This window comes from Mus musculus, chromosome 14 (assembly GCF_000001635.26).
Source record: "Mus musculus strain C57BL/6J chromosome 14, GRCm38.p6 C57BL/6J".
NCBI classification, from domain to species: domain Eukaryota; kingdom Metazoa; phylum Chordata; class Mammalia; order Rodentia; family Muridae; genus Mus; species Mus musculus.
This window is the reverse complement of record NC_000080.6, coordinates 70,201,325-70,224,160: the sequence shown is the minus strand read 5'-3', so window position 1 is coordinate 70,224,160 and position 22,836 is coordinate 70,201,325. Positions and strand designations below refer to the sequence as shown.

Sequence of the window (22,836 nt, the reverse complement as noted above, 5' to 3'; positions counted from 1 at the left end):
AGTAGATAGTAATTTAGGGGAAAAAATGTGAAGAGTAGGTATTAGAGTAAGCAAAGTCTTCAATAAGAGGCTTTTATTATTTTAATAAAAGTAATGCTCTTAAAAGAAAATAGAGGTTATTAAAATTAAATTCCCCTTATGAAAATACATAATTAAGAGAAGGAAGAGGCAAGCCACAGAAAAGATTTCTGCACTACCTATGTCTGACAAAGGCCTTGTTTCAAAATAGACAATTTATTTCACCAAAGAAGATGTGAAGATGGCCAGCAAACATGTATGAAGATGCCCAGCATAGTTACTCTCCTGGAAGATGAATATGAAAGCATAGTGAACCACTTCTGCATACCCATAAGAATGGCTGGAATGTAGAAATCTGACGAGGTCAAGAGTTGGTGTGTCTATGGAGGCCTGGACTAGAAGTAGGCTAGTGGGCTTACACATAGACTCAACACATTGGCCAGCCGGTAGCCAATAAAGCTGAAGACACTTGGACCCATACCCTGCAACTCCACACCAAGGATATCCAAGAGGAATTAGCATGCATGTCCACCCGAGGATATGCATAAGCATGTTTGTTTACTGTGGTTTTATCATGGTAGCTCCAGATCAGAAGCAGCTCCCCTGCCTGTTGGTAGTGAATACATTATATTATATTGATACAGTAGGCTACTGCTCACCCATTGGACCTGTTGCATTGAGGTCAAAGCACAAGCTTAGCTCCTGTCCATCAGTAAGAAAGAGTGTCACTCTGAAAGCCAGTGATATCTTGAAGAGTTACACATGCTTTGGAAATAACATATAAGTAATCCCTAATTAAAGCACTGATTCAAACCAGAAATGAAGAGACATAAAATATACTGGGACCAAGCCCAAAAAGGAGTGAAGAAAAAAAAATATGTATATACATACATATATATATATCCCAAGTTACTGCACCTATAAAATTCTCTTGCTACCCTTGATTTGTAGATTTGCTCCTATGAGATCTAGCAAAAAAATTATATTAAAGCAACTTTGTGGATCAATAAATTTTTAAAACTTCAAGTAAGGAAGATAGGTAGGCATTTCTCTTTTTTTCTTAATCCATGTTACTTCCTATTAACCTAAAACACCCTCATCAGAACTGTTCACAGAAAATCTCATATGACTAATTAACAAGTAAAATAAAAGTAGTTAAGTATCTTATATTTTTAAAAGCCTGTACATTTCTTTAGAGATATGGCCTCTAGGAGGTCGACCATCCTTCAGAGGATAGTTCACAGCCCTGTGAAAGAGACTAAGTAGATTCAGTGAGTTATTAAACAACAAAAAAGGAGAGGACATGGAGATGGTGGGAGGTGGGTATGATCAAGATACACTATATATGTACAAATGAAGATCCTGCAACCATGGAGTTGAGGGTGCATTGGAAATACTTTATGGACCTGAGAGAGGACTCAGTGGGTAATAAAAGATACTTATTGCCAAAGTTGATGACCTGAGTTTGGTCCCACATGGTGGAAGAAGAGAACCAACTCCTGCACTCTTTAACCACCATATGTGTGCTGTGGCATGCTCATGAACACACACACACACACACACACACACACACACACACACACACACAATGTAATAGAACATAATGAAGGGGCTAGAGAGATGGCTTAGCAGTTAAGAACACTTGCATTCTTACATGGGGCCTGAATTTGGTTCTCAGCACCCACATGGTGGCTCACAACCATCTATAACTGCATTCCAGGGGATCTGACACTTTTCTGATCTCTACAGGCACCATCCATGCAAATGGTACACATATATAAAAGCAGAAAAAACAGCCATATACATAAAATAAAAATCAACCTAAAAAAAGTTAACCACAGTCAGTGGTAACTAAGATAGGTTTGATGATGATGATGAAGTCAGTAGGTAGCTGGATGTGGCTGCATGCTTGTAATCTCAGCACTTGAGTGGCAGACATGGGAGGATCAGGAAGGAGTTTGATATTCTAGCTACACAGCAAATTTCAGGGATGGCCTGGCCTATATATGACCCTGCTTAAAAAAAATCGTTTTAAGGATTAATGAGAGCTTCAGTGTCTGTAATAAAGCTCTTGCCTGGTGTGCATGAAACTTTTGGTTTGATCCTTAGGACTGGGGAAATGACAGAAAGGAAGGAAAGAAAGGAAATTGTTGATGAGATTTTAGAGAAATGAGGTCATCCTGTGCTGCTTGAGGGAATAGAGCTACTGTAGAGAGAACATTGTATCAGTTCTTCAGATGACTAAATAGAGTCACCATAGATTCAGCACTGCCACCCTACACGGCCCCCTCCAGTGAGAGAAATAAACTATGTCCTCACCAAGACTTGTATATCAATGGTCATACATGACACTTTCAAAAGAGCCTCACATGGCATTCTTCTGAACACCCTAAAGTAGATGCGACTTCAGTGTTCATCCATTGGATAACAAAGTAAGGTCTATACAGTGGGATTCCACATAGCCATAACAAGAAGGAATGCACTCATATGCATCAAGGCTAGGCTATACTGCATAGTGAGTTCCACGCCAGCCTAGCCTACGTAGTGAGAGCCTGTCTCAAAACAGCAAAAATAGTGACATACACACTTGAAACAATGTTCTAGCATAGGAATTATATGTAAACAGTTTCATAATTTTTTTTCTTACCATGTCCCTTGGTACATACAGACTGCATCTTAGTAACCAATGCAAAAAACAGTTCAGTGAGGGCCCTAAAATTTTAATACTGGAGGTCTGTAGAGATGGCTCAACAGTTAAGAGTACTTATGGTCTTTGCAGGGGACCTGAATTCGGTTCCCAAAACCACATAATAGCTCAAAGTCATCCTTGCCTCCAGTTCCAGGGGGTGTGACATCCTCTTCTGATCTCCACATATGCAGGCAAAACATTCAGACACATGAAATAAATAAATCTAGATTTTTTTTTTTTTGAAATGGGATGCTGGTATATACTTTACCACACACATTCAAACTCCAAGTAAACCACCACTCTCCGTAGAGTTTTAGACGGAACTCTGGTTCCCACCTTCTCACAGCTGCAGAGGCAGCACCCTGCTCTGTGAGAGGTGCTGTCCCTCCTTGTGTGGCTTATCTGGCCCGTCTGAGGTCAGAGAGACTACAGCAGTGCTCTAACAGGAGCCTTCCTAGGGGCCATTGCAGGCACATGGGTGCTGGCCGCCAGATCCTGCTCTTAAATTGCAGTGGGAGGTGAAGGAGCTTCGCAGCTCTCTCTCTCTCATAGTGATGAAGGAAACCTCACGGTGGTCTTGCTGCTGAGTGGCCTTCCTTCCTTCCTTAGGAAAGTTGCCCTTGGAGGAGCTGGCAGGGCTCTAATGGGATCTCATTGCTGTACCCTGGAACCATTTCATGTGTTACAGCTTGACTGCCTGACAGAAAGTGGCAGGGGGAAGTTTCCCTATTGGTGCTCATTTTAATTGCTTCCATTTCTGGCACCGGAAGGGAGAAGATTGCTTTCTTAGTAATTGACCTGCTTTCTTGCACAAGGAAAAGAAGCCATATGAGGTGTTAGCGTGAGCCTCTGCCATGTCCTGCATCTCAGATGGGTACAAATCAATTAGAGTTCAAATCAATGCCTAGCTGTTCACCTCTAGACCAGAAGTAACTCTTCACTTATAACCTATTTTTCTCCCCTTCCAAATGCTAGAGCTATTCAAGTACTGTCCTATTCTTTTATTATTGTAATTATTAAATGGTTAAGGACAGTTAGGTCATGCGTAAGTCATTTAACAATACTAAGAAGCAAGATTAAATAGGATTTTTAAATAGGACTGAGCAACAGCTCGATTGATACAATCTGAGCAGTTACAAGCTCAAACATAGTTGTGATATTAAATTATCTGATTTAACAAGTCATTTTGATGTGTGATGATCACAAGACACAACCAGCAGTTGATGATTTCAAATTCCCATGCCAACAGGAGTGTTAGAACTGTTAGTGCCTCCCCACCTCATGCGCATGCTCCTGAGGTAATCCCCTCCCTTCTCTCTCTGGGTGGGACCCTGGCTGCTTTACTGTCAGTTCACTCATCCTTTCTCTGTCTTCATTTTTGTATGCACTGCTCCTGCCTTCTTACAGCCAAACAAGAAGCCGCAGAGGAGCGGGAAGGTATGGCCATATCCCTCAGCCGGAACACCCCTGTGTCTGTTCACCAGCCTCCAAGCTTCATTGGCATGTCGGAACTCACTAGCATCTGCAGAACCCTGACAGGAAAGGAGAGGATGGCCCTCAGGGTGGCCACATGCCAGCCTGTTTCTCAGATGGCCATCACACAGCCTGTGTCCTTTCTAAGTCTGTCAGTTTTATGTAATGACTGAAGCTTGTGCAGCTGGTAATGACAGAGGTCAAATGATTTAAGTGGTTCCTTTCTTTATTAAGAGAGTTACCGCCGGGCAGTGGTGGTGCACGCCTTTAATCCCAGAGGCAGAGGCAGAGAGGCAGAGAGAGAGGAGAGGCAGAGACAGGCGGATTTCTGAGTTTGAGGCCAGCCTGGTCTACACAGTGAGTTCCAGGACAGGCAGGGCTACACAGAGAAACTCTGTCTCAAAAAAACAAAACAGACAGACAGACAGAGAGAGAGAGAGAGAGAGAGAGAGAGAGAGAGAGAGAGGAGAGAGGAGAGAGAGTGTGAGTGTGTTACCTGGGGCTGGAGAGATGGCTCAGGGATTAAGAGCACTAACTGCTCTTCCAGAGGTCCTGAGTTCAGTTCCCAGCAACCACATGGTGGCTCACAGCCATCTGTAATGGGATCCGATGCCCTCTTCTGGTGTGTCTGAAGACAGCGTACTCACATATATAAAGTAAATAAATCTTTAAAAAATAAAAATAAATTTTAAAAAGAGTTACCCAATAACTCAAAGGTTAGCAGGAGTTTCCCTAAGACATTTCAGCTTAGGGTATTTTGTTTCTATGGAGACATTTTAAATCATACTGCTTATGAATTTTTAGATAAAAACCATTGGAATTCACAAATCTGCAATGTAGATTTAGTAATCTCATTAGATAAGGTGATTCAAAGGGGAATTCATTCCTTGGCAATACAAAGTTGTATCTGGTTGGAACAGCTCAGTGGTAGAATGTTTATCTAGAGTATGTAAGGCCCAGGGTTCAAACCCTGGTACCACAATAAAAAATTTCAGTTTAATCAGATGGGAAGTATCTAGAAGCTATGTTGATGTTTTTCATCTGTGTTCAGCTCCTGGCTGTGAAGATAAAAAGCTGTTTGAGCAGATAGGTCTCCTGTCACTTGTGCATGGCTAATGCCATGTTTGTGCTTAAAGCAGCTATCTGTGTGATAGGATGTGCTTTCCTGGTGTTGCCTTTTCTAAAAGTGAGCAGGGTTTTCATAAGAAACTTAACTTCAAGTGTGTGGAGGCCAATTAACACCTAATCCTTTTTATTTCTGCCAGACTTGTTATACTTTTCTCTTCTCTTCTCTTTTTATGATTTAGTTATTTGTTTTACTTACCTGAGTATACTATTGCTCTCTTCAGACACCCCAGAAGAGGGCATCGGATTCCATTACAGATGGTTGTGAGCCATAATGTGGTTGCTGGGAATTGAACTCAGGACCTCTAGAAGAGCAGCCAGTGCTCTTAACCACTGTACCATCTCTCCAGCCCCAAGACTTGTTATTCTTATGGTAGTTTTTACCACACTTGAGCTGCTTAGAAGCAGTGTTTGTGGACAGAGCTGATTTAGCCACGTGTTGCCTGTCAGCAGATGTGTGTTCTGTAGCTGCTTTCCTGTGCGTTCCTAGGAGATTGCTGTGTGCTGGGAAGCTTGGTTTAAGCTGCTAACTTTGCCACCTCTCTGAGCACTTCCTACCCCCTCCTGTCTTTCTGCAGCCATCAGAGGTTTTACAATTGCACACAGGATCCGAAGTTTTGAAGAAGCCCGAGGTCTAGACCGAATTAATGAGAGAATGCCACCCCGAAAAGAGGCTTCATATCATCATGATGCAGGGAGGATGCACTCACACTCGCATCCGCCACACCCACAGGCGTCAAGAAGGACCGACCATGGAAAGAAAGCCCTGTAATGACTCAGGGCCCTGTGCAGCACAGATGGGTCCCAACCCTATGAGCAAATCACATTTATTTATACTGGAAATGAAACAGGAACAACTCAAACAACTTAAACTTGGAGGTGCATTTGTAATTCAGTCGCATTTATTCTGTAAGAAAAATGACCATTTTATAAATTCTTCTAATTTATGTTCAATATATATATATATATAAAATACTTTTGTTTTGTTTCCCTCCCCTTGTCCTAATTTTAGGAACGAATCTGATTGGTTGGGTGTGTGTGTGTGTGTGTGTGTGTGTGTGTGTTGAAATCTTATGCTATAAAGGGGACCTTCCCCTAATAATAAGGGCCTTGGAAACCTTCACCCTAGATTTCTGACTCATACTCCTAGTTAGCCCTCTTCTTGTTTGGGGAGGTGATTTTTTTTTTTTTAATTTATGACATAACTCGAAAATGTCTTTCAATAGCCAGGCATGGTGGTGCACACCTTTAATCCCAGCACTTGGGAGGCAGAGGCAGGTGAATTTCTGAGTTCGAGGTCAGCCTGGTCTACAAAGTGAGTTGTCCAGGACAGCCAGGGCTACACAGAGAAAAAAAAATTGTCTTTCAAAATTTCCCTTCTGCTCAGTACCAATCTCAATGGCTAAAATTGCTTCTCTTCTGAGGGAAACTTGGACTTCCAAGAGAACAGCCCAAACCTAGTGATTTTTAAGATCCAGGTGGAACTGCTTCCATAATAATTTACTTCCTTTCGGCTTCTGAGCTCTGTGATTGTAGAGTGTGTGTGTGTGTGTGTGTGCGTGTGTGTGTGTGTGATACATAAGATTGAACCAGGCCTTGCACATGCTGTGAAAGCCCTCTACTGCCCCGCTGGGCCTCCACTCCTGGGTTCATGTTAAAAAGTAATCATCAGGGTGGGCTAGTGAGGTTGCTTAGCCTGCTTACTTAAGTCTGCTCCCCAGGAAGAAGAAAACCAACTTACAAAAGTCATCCTCTGACCTTCACACAACATTGTGGAACAAACAAAATAAACAAGTAAATGCAATAAACCTTTTAAAATAATAATAATCCTGAGAGGTTTTCTTAGACCTGCTTAAAGTCACCTCTTCAGCTGTTGCCAGATTCTTTGCTTTCAGTTTCTAACCCCAGATGAACCAACCCATTGTGAACATCTCTGGAAGGTCCTCAGGACGTGAGCGCTGAGATCTGTCCTTGTCCCTCTGTGTCAGCACGTCAAGCATGGCAGCTGCTTTCCCAGCATTCTTCTGTTTTCACTGTCAGTGTGTCTGAAAAAAAATTCTCAGGTGTTGGAACGGGCTCCTTGTCCACTGAACCTTGCTAGGCGGTCAGATGAGTGAAGGCCTCTGCTCCTACAGTTAATCAGGAAACTCCTTCCCAGTGTCAGGTCATTAGGCTGAGCCCTGGAGCCTTGACTAGCATAGTTTGGAACCCAAAATTAGGGATTCATATTTAATTGCCCCTTAGATTTTTTTTTTTTTTTTTTTGAGATAAGAGTCTGATTTTGTAGCCCTCACTGGCCTGGAATTCTCTCTATAGACCAGGCTGGCCTTGAACTCACAGAGCTCCAACTATCTGCCCTGTGAGTACCCGGATTACACAACCACACCCGGCTTTGTTTGTAGTTTTTGAGTCAGGGTCTCATATAGTCCAGGCCAGCCCTACACTTATGAAGCTGAGGCTGTCTTTGACCTCCTGATTTTCTCCTTTCCATCCTAAGTGTGGGCACCACTCCTTGTTGGGCTTTTTAACTTTTAGTAGGTGATGAGGGTTGTCTTATGTGTCTGTCACCTTTGACCCAGTCTGGTTGTAGGTGCCATGGTCCAGTGTTCACTGATGGCTTTCTAATGACTGCTGGAGTCTGGGTACCCTTGATCAAAGCTTGGAAAGGGTAGATTTGTTAGCCCTCTTTGGTGCCCTGTGGGATGTGGAGGTCTAGCACTAAAAACTAAAAGCAAGTATCTCAGACAATAATATAACAGGTTGAGAAGTTCAGGGGAAGCAGAAAAAAACAACAGTATAACTTTTTCTTTTTAAAAAACTGATTTTCATGAGGAACATGAAAGGTTAGCTTGCCTATCTGTGGGGTTTTTTGGGGGGGGAGTGTGTCAGGGCTATCTGAACTTTGGAACTAGAGTTAGATGTGGTTGTGAGACCCCATATGAGTGCTGGGATCGAACCTCATACTGGTTACGCTGAGTAACGAGTGCTCTGAACTGCCAAGCCATCTCTCTAGCCCCATCTGGTTTTTGTGGGGTTTTATTAAGAAATACTTTTGCTAACATTTTACAGTTTGTCCATGACAGATCAGAGAGTGTTTTGGAACCTTCCTGCGTGGACTGCTTTGTTCATTAGAGAGAAGAGGTGCGATGGTGACGGCCCACAGTCCCAGCACTGGGGAGGTGGAGGCAGGAAGGTCAGTATGTTTAAGGTCATCCTTAGCCAGGGAGATGGCTCAGAAGGGAGAAATACTTGTCACACAAGCTTGATGACCCAAGTGTGACCCATGGAGCTGACTCAGGAAAGATGTCCTCTGGTTTCCACACAGGAGCCATAGCATATGCATGCTTGCACTCACGAACACTAAGAGTGATCATAATTAAGGGCTAGTGAGATGGCTCGGCAGGGGAGAACTTGTCTTCATGTGGGATGATCCAAATCAGATAATGGGAACCCGAGGGTGGACGGAGACAACCAACTCACAGTAGTTGCTCCTCTAGTCCCCACATGCACTATTGCATGCATACATAAAGTAATCAAATGTAAAAAGAATATAATAAAATAATTTTGTAAAAAATCCAGTTCCAGGAGATCTGATAACCCATCTGGCCTCTAAGGGCATTCTACACACATGTACAAACCCTCACAGATAGACATATCCTTTTAAATTTTAAAGAGTAAAATTATGTAAAATGTTTATCTCAATGGAAGAGCATTTGACTAGCATGGGCAAGACCCTGAGTTCAGTTTCCAGTACCACATATAGACACTAAATAAATAAAAACAGACCTATTTGAAAAAGAAAGAAAATGAAGTTGGGCAGTGGTGGTGCACACCTTTAATCCCAGCACTCAAGAGGCAGATAGAAGTGGATCTCTGAGTTCGAGACCAGCCTGGGCTAGATGACCCCTGTCTCACGGGAGGCAGGGCGAGGAGGGCACTGTGGAGCAAGAGAAAGGGTCTTTTTTTTTTTTTTTTTTTCCGAGGCAGGGTTTCTCTGTATAGCCCTGGCTGTCCTGGAACTCACTCTGTAGACCAGGCTGGCCTCGAACTCAGAAATCCACCTGCCTCTGCCTCCCGGGTGTGCCACCACGCCCGGCAAGAGAAAGGGTCTTAACTGTCAGGAGAAAACCTGAAAGAGGGGAAGGAAACTCCCGAGGAAGGTCGTCTTTATTGTCATTTCTTTGTAGCTTATGCTTTCTCTCCCCCCAAGCCCAGTGGTAGAAATCATCCTTTCTTTAGAAACCTCACCTATGAAAGTCACAGTAGATCGTATTGTGACACAGTCCACTGGTGGAGGCCCCTCACTGCTAAGGACCCATAAGAAGGCAGAAGTTCTGAAAGTCCCTAGGAACCAGAAATAGTTCAGACTTAGTCTTAGGAATGTGTTGAAATAACTACTGTTTCTTCTCTTTAAACTTCATTAGAAGTTTTTCACATCTTTTCAGATTTAAAAATCTGAACACATTTTCCTCCTGGTTCCTCCATTGCATTTGCCCTAGACCAGCTATTTCTGCTTAGGGCCATAACTCCTTTTTTAAAGTAGTTGGTTTTTTTGTTTTTTTTGTTTTTGTTTTTTGGTGTTTTGTTTTGTTTTAATGTGCATTGGTGTTTTGCTTGCATGTATATCTGTGCCAGGGTGCCATGATCATCTGGAATTGGTGTTATGGGCAACTGTGAGGTGCCATGTGGATGCTATGAATTGAGCTAGGTCTTCTGGAAAAGCAGCCAGTCATCTTAACTACTGAGCCATCTCTCCAGCGCCAAGAACCCATTTCTTTCTTTCTTTCTTTCTTTCTTTCTTTCTTTCTTTCTTTCTTTCTTTCTTTTTTTCTCTCTCTCTCTCTTTCTTTCCTTCCTTCCGTCTGCCCGCCTTTCTTTCTTTCTTTCTTTCTTTCTTTCTTTCTTTCTTTCTTTCTCTTTCCTTCTCTCTCTCTTTCTATGGTTTTAGAGCTTTATTGTAGAAAGGCAGAGAGAAAGACGGTAGAAAGAAAAAGAGAGGCCAGCCATGGCCACGTGGAGAGAAGGGGAAAGGGAGGAAGGTAGGGCTAGAGATGAGAATAAGAAAGGTGAGAGAGCTTAAAGAACCCAAGAACCCATTTCTTAAAGCAGTTTTCTAGGCATGTCAAGAGCTCCTTTGCAAAGTTCTGAAGCACTGTTTTAAAATGGCCACTCACAGACAGGGCTTCCCAACTGTGGTTAAATATATACATAAGAAACTTTACACTTACCAAAGACTAATTTATTTTTTAAATAAAAATTCGAAAACTCGTCTGATACAAAGAGAACGTCCTGTTTCAATCTCGTGATCTGATTAGAATCAGACTCCTATGTGTGCATCCATGGTATGCATGTGCACGGGTGGGCTGCTTCATAGTCTGAAATTATGCAAACAGCTTCAGTTTTCTCTGAAATCTCAAGGTGACACCTCATTTGTCACTAGACATTGATGATAAAAGTATACATGGCTTGTCTCATGATGTGGCTCCTTGCCTAGGAACAGGGGTGTCAGACTGTCCAGGAATGTCAGCATTGCTCCTGCCTACCACTGTCTTTCATTGCATCATCTCTTCCTCCAGAGTAGCTTGCTAGCCAGTGAACAAGTTCCTCTCACTAGTGAACATTTGGTTTTCTACCCTGATAACTTAAGAATGGTTTCCTGTCGGGCATGGTGGCGCACGCCTTTAATCCCAGCACTCGGGAGGCAGAGGCAGGCAGATTTCTTAGTTTGAGGCCAGCCTGGTCTATAGAGTGAGTTCCAGGACAGACAGGGCTACACAGTGAAACCCTGTCTCTAAAAACAACAACAACAAAAAAACCTTCAGTACAGGGGACAGAGAACCCCCTATTGGTTCAGTCAATAGAAAAATCATTTGCTATCATTAAGAGCGAAGGTAGGATTTCTGAAAATGGAGTCGCTTCAAGACTTCTTCAGCCTTGGCATTATCCCTTAGTTCCTTTTCTCCGTGTGGTTTTCAAACCCAGAGTCTGAGACAGCTGGTGTAATATAAGAAAAATACTCAAGTCATGTGAGATGCAGCTGGGTGCCCCGCTTTATAGCCAATTATGCAAGAACTCTCTAGTCTACAAATGCGGAAGTAAAAATCCCTTCTCTCTGCCTTATGTAAATCTTCTAGCTGATCTCCCAAGCATTTTCTGTATCATATCTATAAATATCTGTAAAGTTCACACTCTAGAGAAACAAGCGCATGCTGGCCAATCTCACTGGCCACTTACTTATACTGGTTTAGGAAAATCCTGCCTCACATTGTTTTCTTCACATTAATGATCATTGGATTCCTCTGCCCAACGTTTGTGCTGAAAATGATTTCCTAACCAGTAAAGACTTGCTGAGGTAGCACTCTAGAACCCCAGTGTTTAACCTAGCTGTTATGGTAACAGTGGAACTCAGGGGGTTTTGCTCTCAGTTTTCCCTACCCAGGCAGAAAAGAATTCCATAGCAGGAGTGGACCTAGAACTCAGGGTTGGGTATGAGGCTCCAGTGTGCTAGATTGTGTGGTTTTACCTTATCTGACACCCGTCCTGTCTTTCCTGTAGCCTGTTAGATCAGTGTAAAGAGCAGCCAAGACAGCAAGACACTGAAGAGGGTTTGGGTCACACAGAGGAATCTCTTTCAGTTCTTGCCATGATCAGAAGCTCATAGGGAAGCCGTAAGAAAGAGCAGATGAGTGTAGAGAAGAAAGCCAGTTTGCCGAAGGACAGGAGCAGCGCTCTCATCTGGATGCCAGCAATGCGCTGTGCTAACAATAGGGCTCTGTGCCATTGGCAGTTTGAGAGAGGGAAACTACATGACATTGGGACTTGGGAGCTGTCCTGCCTCTATCTAGCCAGCCAGAGTGAATGGGGTCAGTGTTAACGGCCTTCATCTATGCAGTCACAAAGGTAAAGATGATACTGGGAGCATATTCCCTCCTGGGAGGCCTTGGCCTCACGCCTCAGCAACTGTGGCAAGACGTGCTAAATAACACCTTTGTTTGAGCCAGGGTTATGCATCGTCAACAATTTCATGCCAAGTCTAGGTGGTTTCAGATCAAGCAGCAGGGACGTGGACATGGACCATCCCTCTGTGCAGCTCTGAAGTAGAGCCAAGCACACTGCCTGCCTGTAAGTCCCTGCCCACATTCCCTTTACCCCCTTTCACAGTTCTCCAAGTACCCTCCCTGTCTTTCTGGTTTGGGGGGAGGGGGAGCGTATCAAAGTGAAGTGCACATGACTAGATGTAGGTAGCCAGAACCTATGGTTTGGGGTGATAAAGATGTGATCTGGGCTGGGCACATGACGAAGCAAAAGAACCACTGCAAATTTGAGGGTTGCCTGGTGTCACAGTAAATGGCAGGCTAATCAGGGCTACATAATGAAAGCCTGTGTTTAAAACAAGAGAAAAGGGAAATGTGTTTTTGTCTGTCCCGGAGCCTTTGCAAAGATGCCATCAGGAGCCCCTTATGTTCATTCCTCCCAGCATCCTAAGCCAGAGCTCTTTTCCCCATCACCCGACCCTTCCTAGAGGATTGGCTCTCTGTGTCACTTCGTAGATGATGAAGCAGTCAGACATGCCGATGTAGATGGTGGCTCCCTTGAATGATGGCCTATTCGCTCGTACTTAGAGGTTACCTGCGTTCTCCTGCTTTCTGCTATGTTAAAGACAATCCTAGAAATGTTACCTCTCAACAGGAGACATTAGTCTTTGTGAATAAGTTTTATAAGAACTTTCTTACTATACACTAGAAGTCCTCTTAAGATTAAAAGAAGCAAATGCTCTTATAAGTGAAGGATAACTTCATTGACTCCCTGTGTCTTTATTTCCTTGAATTCTTAGTAGAGGGACTGATCTTTAGGCTCTGACCCAGTTAGTAATTCCAGCGGTGAGGGAAAGCCTAGTTTCTGATGTCTGGTCTGATTTCTGACAATGCCAGTAAGTCCCTTCACAAGAGAGGATCCCTCAGCCTTGGTTAAAGCTCAGATGGCCTCTGATGAGTTTCTGCTTCCCAACCCTCGCCCGCCTGCCCACCCACCCTCCTGCAAACCCTGTTTCCTTTGCCTCTTACCTCTTCCTGAAATTATGCCCACCACGATCTCCTGCCCTAGACCCTCTGCGGCCTTTCCAGCAGAGGCCCCTCCTTGAAGGAGTAGAAGGATGATAACCCAGAAAACAGTCTTTACAAAGCACAAAAATACATTTTACGATAGTCATTTACTAAGTTTTCATATGATCTGGGAAAAGTCAGAAGCTCAAAGGGAGTTGATGAAAAGCTGTACTCCTAAGCTTAGCAGTACCAGAACAGCCTTGGAGTCCTCTGCAAAGCAAACAGATCCCAGGGGGCTGGGAATTCACAAGAGCAGATAAGCATGGCTGCACAGCTTGGGGGTGGAGACAGGGAAAGGCTGAGGCCCTGGACAGGGACTTGGAAAGATTATGGCAACAGAGGTGGAAAGGCTAAATCCAGGTCTGCTGCATCCAAATAGCAACATTGACATCAAATACAGCCACAGTGTGCAATTTTAAGACCAGAAAAATGAGCCCGGATTTTTTAACTGCACAAAAGCCAAGTGAGCATTTTATGTTGTTACCCCAGTGACATCCTGAGTTAACAGTGGCCTTATCCCTTAGCTAAAGCCCCAGTGAGATGAGGTAATGTTTGCCCTTATTTACAGAGTCGTGGGAAGCTGTTTCAGAGCCTAGGAAAGAAGGATGAGACACTGAGTCACACTGACCCCTGCTAGATTGAGATCTAATCCCTACTTTGTTGTCTGCTCTGGGTAATTAGATGGCTTCACTCCTTCCTCCTCCTCCTCCTCCTCCTCCTCCTCCTCCTCCTCTTCTTCTTCTTCTTCTTCTTCTTCTTCTTCTTCTTCTTCTTCTTCTTCTTCTTCTTCCTCCTCCTCCTCTTCCTCCTCCTCCTCCTCTTCCTCCTCTTCCTCCTCCTCCTCCTCTTCCTCCTCTTCTGCTTCCTCCTCTTCACTTTTTAAAAGATCACAACTCTTAAGATTTTATTTGCAAAGCTTACTCTTGATAGTGCATTGGTCACTTAGAGGTAAATTGAGTCTTACTGCTAATACAGTGGAGACAGACAGTTTATCATAGAACTCAAGGAGGCCAGAAGACAGGCTAGCCTTTGTTTGGATAGCAGCACTCTATCATGGTACCCTCTGGCCGGCCAGTCAGCTCTCTGACTCCCTTATCTCAGTTTCCCTGAGCTGGGATGGAAGGCTGAGGCCGACCCAATTTTCCAGGCCCTGGTTCTTTGCCCTTGTCTGTGGCTGACTTGACTTCCATTCCCTCTGAGGGCATCACTCTGCAAAGTCTGCTTTCTCGAGACCTGTCACCTACTTGCTCCTTCCATCCTTTTGTAAGAACCAAAGGAAGCCTGTCTAGGTTGGTCCTTCTCAGGCATTCCTGTCTGGCCATGGCATCTGTTTGTTTATCCACGAAAAGGGACGCATGGTGGATGTGATGTCAGTCAGTGTCCAGGCCTCCTGGAGGACAGACTGGATAAACTGGGCAGGAACTGATTCTTTTCACTGCCTTTGGGGTTTAGATGCCAGGAAACATGAGATGCCCATGATATGTGTGCTATGAAAATATTTGCTCAAAGCAGGCCTGAAATCTCCAGGCTCTTGTTCTTGTGGGGTTTTACATACCTGTCCTTGCTTCCAGGTCTGACATTGACCTGCCTTGACCTGCCCTGTGTTTTTTTATTGTTGTTGCTTCCCTTAGAGTTCCTTCACTTTGCAGTGACTAACCCCCTCCCCCCCCCCAAAAAAAAACCTCAGACTTCCAGATAGACCAGTGTGTAAGAGGGCCCTTGGAGCCCCAAAGTGGGTCATTTCACTTCCCTCCCTTGCTTGCCCCTGTTCTCATGAGTGATTGGCATAGGTGGGCCCATTGATAGAGCTTAGTTGGCAGTACTGCCAGACCTGGAATCAGGAGATGGCCCCAGGGATGAAACAGAGTCGAGATCTGTGCTAGTATATCTATGGTGACTTGGCTTCAGCTCCTCACTGCTGGGTTGGTTACGGACTCTAGAAGAGTCCGTGTGTTCTTGGCTACTCCCTTCTGATCTGTAGAAAGAGAACACTCTTCTAAGAGCACAAACCAAAAAGGACATGAAAGCCTACCTCAAGAATGTACTGAAGTTTGTCCTAGGGAAGGAACTAGCCGGTGCCTTTCTACCGAACAGGAAGGTCAGGCCTGCAGCAGAGATGTCAGTGTCTCATCCAAATGCTAGACTGTCCTGGACACTAATTGTGATTGAGACTAATTGGTAGTCACTTGACTAATGGTACTTTGAGTTGGTGGCGGAGGACAAGAGGACTATGGGGCTGAGGGGTGGGGGAATGTGCATAGGACAGAATTGGCTGCCTGGGGCTGGGTGGGGCTCCTGGTGACTGGGATCAGATAGCTAGAAAAAACAGAGCAGTTACGTAACTGTGTTTACATGGGCTCAGGTGGCTGTGGCAACCATGGCAGTCCTTGACCCAAGGCCATGCTGGAGGGGTGCAGGCAGCCGACTACTAGGGAAGGAGGTCCCTCTTGAGCAGAAGGGTGTGCAGGAGACAGAGCATGGCATACTGACCAGGGCTGCACTATCTGGGACAATGTTACCTGGCTCTAATGTGCCACTGGAAGCTACTCAGGGTGAGGCAGGCAGGCAGCAGCCAGCTACAGCTAGGGGGAGGGGTCAGGAAACCAGACACCTGGCTCTCTAAGTCCAGTCTCTGAATTCTTGCTACATTTTTCTCCCTAATCTTCTTAAAAGAGGAAGAATTCTCCCTAAATCTGGGCAGAAAAGAGGGCAGGAGATTATTTAAGTTTCCTTGGACTTACCTGCCCTGCGGTCCTAGCGCCTCGTGCCTCCGTGTTTTGTAAAGCCATCCGAATACTTGTGAACACAGTGAGCTCCAACCTGAGAGGTGGCGAGCCAGCCCCGGCCTGACTGACAAAGCAGAGCTGCAGCAGTTCAGCCCTCCATTGCCACCCTCCCCGTTCCTCCCAACCTACATCCTCCAAGACTGTTTACTAGACTCCCCATCCCCATAGAGATGGGACTGGTAGCCAGTCCTCAGCTCCCTTGCCCACACTGTGCCTTCTCTTGTGAGAAACAGGAAGTTGGGACCTTCGGCAGCTCAGCGGCACCCTCTACATTAAATATTTATCTTGGAGTCCAGGTCAGAGCCTTAGAGCCTAAGAAGTTCACTGCTGGTGAAGGGGGATGGCCAGGATTCTTGGAGTGGGAAGATCTTCAGCTTCGTCTTTGAACAACAAAGAAGACAATGAAAGTGATGTAGCCCTTCTTAGTCCCAAGGACCCTAACAGGTGGGAAAACTTTAAAGAGGGACATGGGTAGTACTTTTAATCCCCTGGGGGAGGGGGAGGCTGCTTCCCTGGAATGGGTGGATAATCAAGTGGCAGAGAGGCTGTGTACAGCTGCCTGACCTCAAAGAGGGTCTCAGAGCTCCTCCACTCCTCCATCTCTCTCCCTTCAGCTTTCCTACCTCCGCCCCTCCCACAAACACCGTGTACTGTGTAATACCTACATCCGTTAAAAACACCTCACGTATGCGAATCAGAGCCCTGTTAGCAGGTTTACATCTCTGGAAGCCTATGAAACTGCTTCCTGAAGACTCCCCACTCATGGGAGCTCTGGCACGCTCATCTCTTGAGCTGTCCTTGACCTAAGTTTCCCGGGAGGTGGGGGTGGGTTTTGTTTGCGGGCACCACAAACAGTTCTTCCCCCACAACTGGGAAAATGTGAAGCTAATAAGAGGTGAGCGTGCTAGGGGCTGTGATGTCCTGGGAAACACTAACTCCAGGTGGCTCAGGCACCAATTAAAAGGCAGTAGGTGTCATTTACCATACTCAGCAGTGGACCAGAAACCGTTTTTTTTACCGGTTGATTTGTTGGGGACTTGGGTTCGCAGTGAATCCTAGGCTAGGAGTACTCCAGGGTTTCCATTGTCAGTAAACATTTGCCCTGGCACCTACCAGCAGAAGACTGGACGAGGAGGGGAGGAGGGAGGGCCAGAGAGAATGGGGAGCCAGTGGGCGGTGTCCTTCAGATCTGCGTCAGCAGTCAGCACTGTAGGAACAGCGGAAAAGCAGGATCAAAACAAATACGGTGAATGGGAACACCAAGACCCTCTTAACCTCATCCCCGCCCAAAGGGCCCCACCCTTATCCTCTTCAATGCTGTGGCACGTCCAGGGAGCCGGTCGATTCCCTCCCCCAAACTTTGCACGTGTGTGTGAGCATCCTCACGTTTGCCAGTACACGAGTGTTTGCAAACGCCTGGTCAGTGCGCTTAGGTCTAACAAGCATGAACTCTCTCTCCCCAAGCGGGTGTTGCCTTGTTCCTGGGCCACCGTGACTTATCTCGGTCCCAGCCTGTCTGCCTCCGGGCCTGTCTCCTGCCTCTCCAAGGCCGAGGGCTGCGTATCTAATTCCGGCCCCACCCGGGCTCTGGCACTCAGGGACCATTCGGTTAATCACTCCTGCCCTGTGTCCTGGCTCTTGTGGAGCAGCTCGCTTCCCACACCCTGGAAATGTCGCTGGAAACTCTGAGTGGCCCCCGCCAGCCCTCCCGCCCCTTTCTGACTCCAGCTTTGCGGTGGGGGCCGGGGAAGGCATCTGGGAAACCCAGCGGGCTCCCGGGGGACCCTCGGTGGCCCCTCCCGGCACCGCCTCCTGGACAGCCCGGCCCCTTGGGCAAGGGGCCACAGTGTTCCCGTGGCGCGTCGCCGGACAGAGGGCACTCGCGGGAGTGAGTGAGGGAGTAGCAGGCATCTCCACTTTACTCCAGCATAGCCCCGGCTCACAGTTCAAATCCAAGTCCCAAACTCCTCCTGCCGCATTCATCTCAGGGTCCTGCCTCCTAGCGCGCCCCCTCGGCCGCTCTCTTCCTTGTTGGGCGCCGAGCCTGGCCCAGCGTCCTGACCAGTCACGAGGGCCGTGACCACCCGCACTTTTCCCTGCCCTCTTTCCCCGAGGGCTCGCCGCGGCTGCTCCAGGCAGAAGCGGGCTGGGATGCTCCTGCCCTCCTGGGCAGCCCCAAGCCCCCCCACCTGCTCGCCGGGGGAAGGTAGGTTCAGCGATGCAAAGGGGCGGGAAGGAGGCAAGACATAGCCTGGCGTGGACCGGAGCGAAGGCGTAGAGTCCCTCCCTCCGTGTCCTGGTCTCTGAGGTTGTACAAACCAGAAAAGGTGAATTTGAAACCCCCTGACCCTGTTAGTGGGGAGCTATAGTTTGATAAGACCTGGAAAGGCAGAGAACGACGTCCCCACCATCAAGGCCTCACTCAGATGGGAAGGAGTCCACCAAACCTGGACGTTCTTCATTCTTCTAGGGGTCTGCTGGAATGCAGGGGCTGCCTGGATTCTGGGAACTCACCAGAGGTGTCCGTTTTATGCTAGACAGATACCAATTCCCCAGGAGACCTCTGTCTTCCTTAGGTTCTGCCAAATGTCTCCAGGCAGCCTGCTGGGAGAAAAACCAGGACCACCATGGGGGGCCCTATCCTAACCTCGAGTATTCCCAGGAGCTCAGTGGGAGGGGAGCCGATGGAGGTATCCTAGGGTCAGTAGCTCCTGAAACAAGGTGGTGATGGAGAACTGGTCCTTTTTCCCTAGAGAGGACACTTCTGGATTTGCTGGGAGGGTGGGACACAGTGACATTAGGGAAGGAAGGCCTGTCAGCTGATGGGTGCAACTGCTGATGCCGAAGGCAGTTTGGCCTCAAGCCCTCAGCCGGGCAGGGAGGGGTAGCACACAGCCGGTGTGCCCAGGCTTCCTGGGTCATCAGTCTGCCTGGCTTCACTTTCCCCTGGAGGAAGTCCGAGAGTCGGCAGGCAGCAGCGGTGAGGGCTGCGGGAACGGGTGGCGGGAACGGGTGTGTGTTTGTATGGTTAGCTTTTTGGTAAGAGCTTTAATTGAATCCAGCTGGTGGGCTGCACCTCAGCCTCCCCTCCCCACACACAAAGTCAGGGATTGGCTGGGTCCCCAAAAGGCTGCTCAGATGTCAGAAGGAATCCCCACAAATACAGACCAGAGACTTACTGACCCTAGCCTTCCTCGTCTCCTTGTCCATGCCTGAGCAGGATGTGAGCACAGAAAATAAGGCCCTGCAGGCCTCCTCTGTACCCTTCCCACAGCTCCTGTGCTGTCCATATGACCCCTTGCTGTACACAGTCCTGACATTCCCGAGCTCCTCACATGATCCACCCTGCCCTCCCCCACCCCATCACATTCACAGCACTGAACATATCCTACCACACACAGGACACCACCTGGGATATCTGGTGTCCTTTCTTGGAACCCCCACAAACCCCACAGGCACATACAAGCCTGATTTGGCCCAGTCCAAAAGGTGATGTAAGTCTATCCCCCTAGTGCCCCATTCAGCCATAAAGATGAAGAGCTGAAGATCCTATACCCCAGCTCTCTAGACCCTAAAATCCCTTTGTGCCCCTGAACCATGAGTGCTCTGTCCTCTTGCACTCATCTATGGGTGTGCCCTTTTGCTCACCCATCTCCCAGGTGCCCCGAGCTCCCTTCTGCTGACCCCCGGGTGAGGCAGAACCGACTGGCTTGTCAGGCAGATGCTCTGAGTCAGGAAGGAGCCTCCCTTCAAAGCCAAGCTTGTGGGTACAGGAGCATTGGTCGGTGTGCAGGAGAAAAACCTCAGCACCACCCCCAGGGCAGAAGCAGGTCCTCTGGTGCTGCCATCTGCTGCTTTCCCTTCCATTTCCCCCAGCGCTGGCTCTGAGTGTTCTGGAGCCCTGATGTGCACAGGAGGCCAGCGGGCAGCCCCACATTCCCTAGATCTCAGAAGTGGCTCCCTGCCTGCCTGCCAATGCTCTCCCATGCTCTCCCTGGCCCTGGTGGTAGGGATGAGGGCACTGCTGCTGGCTGCTTCGCAGTGGTCAGCAGGTCGGTGGCCTTGATGTTGACTGCCTTTGTGCCTGTGTGCACGCAGATGCTACCCAGGGCAGAAGCATGACAGAAGAATGGAGACAAAGTCCTCTGTGCTCAGGTCCTCTGTGTTAGCTGCCCTAGTTCCCCTGTGCCTTCCCTCGAGGGGAGCTGGCTATCCTGGCACGGAGAGCCCCAGAAGGGTGGTCAGCAGGCTGCAGGCCTGCTCCTGGCCAGCCTCTCTATCTTCCTCCTTGCCTGGCTTCCCCTCCCCCACTCCCACCCAGAGCTCGTGCCCCAGGCCTAACAAGCAATCCATTGTGCCTCTGGGAGTCGGCACTGGCAGCCTGCAGGCGGGTGCCCAGAGCTGCCTGTTTCCTGGGTCCTTGAGCTCCCACCCAGCTGGCCATAATTCCCTCCCACAAACCTACCTTCCTCCCCCACCAGTGGGTTGAGTCAAGAGGTCCCAGGCAGTCCAGCCGAGCAGGGCTTTCCCTTCCTTCCTCCTTCTCTGCAGAGTACACACGAAGGAGCAGCTGGCACATCCTGCGTCCTCCAACCTTGACCCAAGCATGCAAGGCCTCCCTGCTGGGCTCAGCCTGGATGATTTCATCCCTGGTCACCTCCGAACCCATATAGGCTCATCCTCCCGGGGGACAAGGGTGAGTGAACAGCGAGGAAAAAAGGACACTGATGGGCCAGCAGTTGATGGGACACTAGCAGGCCAGGTGGGGGGAGCCGTGGATCGACAATATAAGGAGGGAAGACAGTCTGAAGGAAGCTCCTAAGAGCCTCCGAAACTTCCCCAGGAGGCCATTCCTTCCCAGTGGAACTCCTGTGGAGCCTCTGGGCCCTGAGCTTGCCGCTCCTGGCCCCTCCCCACAGGTGCCAGTGATCCGGAATGGTGGCTCCAACACCCTTAATTTCCAGTTTCATGACCCTGCGCCCAGGACTGTGTGCAATGGCTGCCCCCCACCCAGGAGAGATGGTTCCTTGAATCCAGGTGGGTCTGCTTGGGAAGATCTGCTCTAAGAACCTTACGCAGGGGATGGGGCAAGTTCCCTGTGCCACATGGAAAGGAACTGGATCTTTCAAGGCCATGAGAAGGTCTCCAGGGAACTGTGGGTTCAGCTTAGGGTTCTCTGTGATCCTGCAGATCTTGAGAAAGGAACCTTGAAGAGAGAACAGGCGGCTGATAACAGCCCTTCCCTCCCTCTTGACAAGGGAAGGACATGGCCCCAGGGGCCAAGAGAACTGTAACAGGGCCAGCAATTCAAATGGGACGGTGAGAATTGTTGGCTTAAGCATGGACAGGGACTGCCCAGTGTCCGGCCCCCCACCCTCCGCCACACGCACTCAGGCTTCTCATTCAACCCAAAAGGGCATTGGAGATGCAGCTTAAGAGCCTGGCTGCCATCTGGGTGGACCCTAAGGTCCCTGAGCTCCTGGGGACTCTTCCGTATAATCCAGCCCTTTGAGGAATGGCATCCTTTCCTGAGCATTCATTCCACTGAGTCAGGCATTGTGCAAAGGACCTCAGTCACTTAGCAAGGAATTATTGAACACTGGACAATCCTGGGCAGACATTTCACAAGCCTATCCCCCATTGAAACCAGCCACATCCAAGCAAATCAGGGTCCGTTATGGGCATCTTCCCAGTGAGGATCCAGTCTCAGAGATGCTCGGAGTAGATAAGGTTGCATTGGGATCCACACCCTTGACCATCTGGCCCTGAAGCATGTGTGCTATTATACTAAACTATTTAGAAACTAAATGTTCTGTGGGAAAGCTGGGGACAGAGGACACATGCCTGGGGAATGAGTTTCTGACCTCTCTGGGGGCTGTTGTCTGTATGTGCTATGTCCAGTGGCACAGACTAGAAGTCACCGTGTCTTTGCTGAAATTATTCTCCTTCTATACAAGTAGAAACCGAGGCACCACCAGGATGATAAATGAGCCTAAACGTAAACAACCAATAGGTGGCTGAGCTGGAGTCTAAATTTAAGTCTGTATCCCCCATCTGCCTAGCCCAGCCAATCCCCTACAGCCCAGAGTCAGCCTTGCCACACCCTAACTGGGATGCCCCTAGCATCTGCTTCAAGTACTCTTCCCCAGCCTTCCCTTCTGCAAACACTTAGGACTGTCCGAGGAAAACAGAATGGGTTGGGGATGAACACAGATTGCTCCAAACAAAATCCTCTTAAAATTCATTTTAAGTCATAAACAAGCAGAAGCCCGGGGTGCTGCTGCAGATGTGGTTTGTGGAGTCCACATCATCCAGTCTAATAAGGAGGATTGAAACTTTGGACCCACGGGGGTCGATGTTCAGAGGAGACAAGATCAGGTGGGGACCCCTGCCTTTCAGCTAATGACCCTACACTCCTCTCACAGACCCAGCATGGTATCAGACCTGGCCAGGCCCTGGGAGCCGGCCCTCTATGAGCCCGAAGCCACCTGCTTCCCAGCATGCCCAGAACTGGTCAGCCACATGGACCAAGGACAGCAAGCGACAGGACAAGCGCTGGGTGAAGTACGAGGGAATCGGGCCCGTGGATGAGAGCGGCATGCCCATTGCCCCCCGATCTGTGAGTCCAGGGCTGAGGGTCCCA

At 47.9% G+C, this 22,836-nt stretch overlaps 2 protein-coding genes and 1 long non-coding RNA gene across 35 annotated transcripts in view; 2 read left to right on the top strand and 1 right to left on the bottom strand.

The window, feature by feature from the left end:
* Nucleotides 1–6,297, top strand: part of Ppp3cc (protein phosphatase 3, catalytic subunit, gamma isoform) — a 71,673-nt gene extending 65,376 nt beyond the window's left edge. For 3 of the 10 annotated variants that reach the window (XM_030247691.1, XM_017315924.2, XM_030247690.1), the window contains 2 exons: nt 4,115–4,144; nt 5,884–6,297. In XM_030247691.1, coding sequence (XP_030103551.1) covers nt 4,115–4,144; nt 5,884–6,077 — 224 coding nt within the window. In that variant the 3' untranslated portion in view covers nt 6,078–6,297. Of the gene's footprint in view, nt 1–229; nt 4,145–5,883 lie in introns of those variants that run through there. The other 7 variants (NM_001304992.1, NM_008915.3, NM_001304991.1 and 4 more) reach the window with 4 other exon arrangements.
* Nucleotides 6,117–20,754, bottom strand: Gm26908. Of its 13 annotated transcripts, XR_003950921.1 has the most exons (6): nt 20,659–20,742; nt 17,307–18,797; nt 16,149–16,573; nt 11,829–15,382; nt 9,554–9,649; nt 6,117–7,350 (listed from the first exon to the last, which is right to left on the bottom strand). It is a non-coding gene; the product is annotated as a predicted gene, 26908 (long non-coding RNA). The 13 variants fall into 13 exon arrangements; XR_003950925.1 differs by lacking the exon at nt 9,554–9,649; XR_874791.3 differs by lacking the exon at nt 9,554–9,649 and having other exon boundaries at nt 15,239–15,382.
* The window catches only part of Sorbs3 (sorbin and SH3 domain containing 3), a 31,556-nt gene continuing 20,857 nt past the window's right edge, over nt 12,138–22,836 (top strand). For 2 of the 12 annotated variants that reach the window (XR_003950830.1, XM_030247697.1), the window contains exons 1-5: nt 12,368–12,427; nt 16,490–16,637; nt 20,745–20,889; nt 21,113–21,230; nt 22,619–22,812. Coding sequence is in view for 11 of the 12 variants with exons in the window: in XM_030247697.1 (XP_030103557.1) it covers nt 16,534–16,637; nt 20,745–20,889; nt 21,113–21,230; nt 22,619–22,812 (561 nt within the window). In the remaining variant the exon portion in view is untranslated. Of the gene's footprint in view, nt 12,206–12,306; nt 12,428–15,851; nt 15,960–16,489; nt 16,638–17,985; nt 18,400–19,105; nt 19,174–19,537; nt 19,683–20,744; nt 20,890–21,112; nt 21,231–22,618; nt 22,813–22,836 lie in introns of those variants that run through there. The other 10 variants (XM_006518736.4, XM_030247698.1, NM_011366.3 and 7 more) reach the window with 10 other exon arrangements.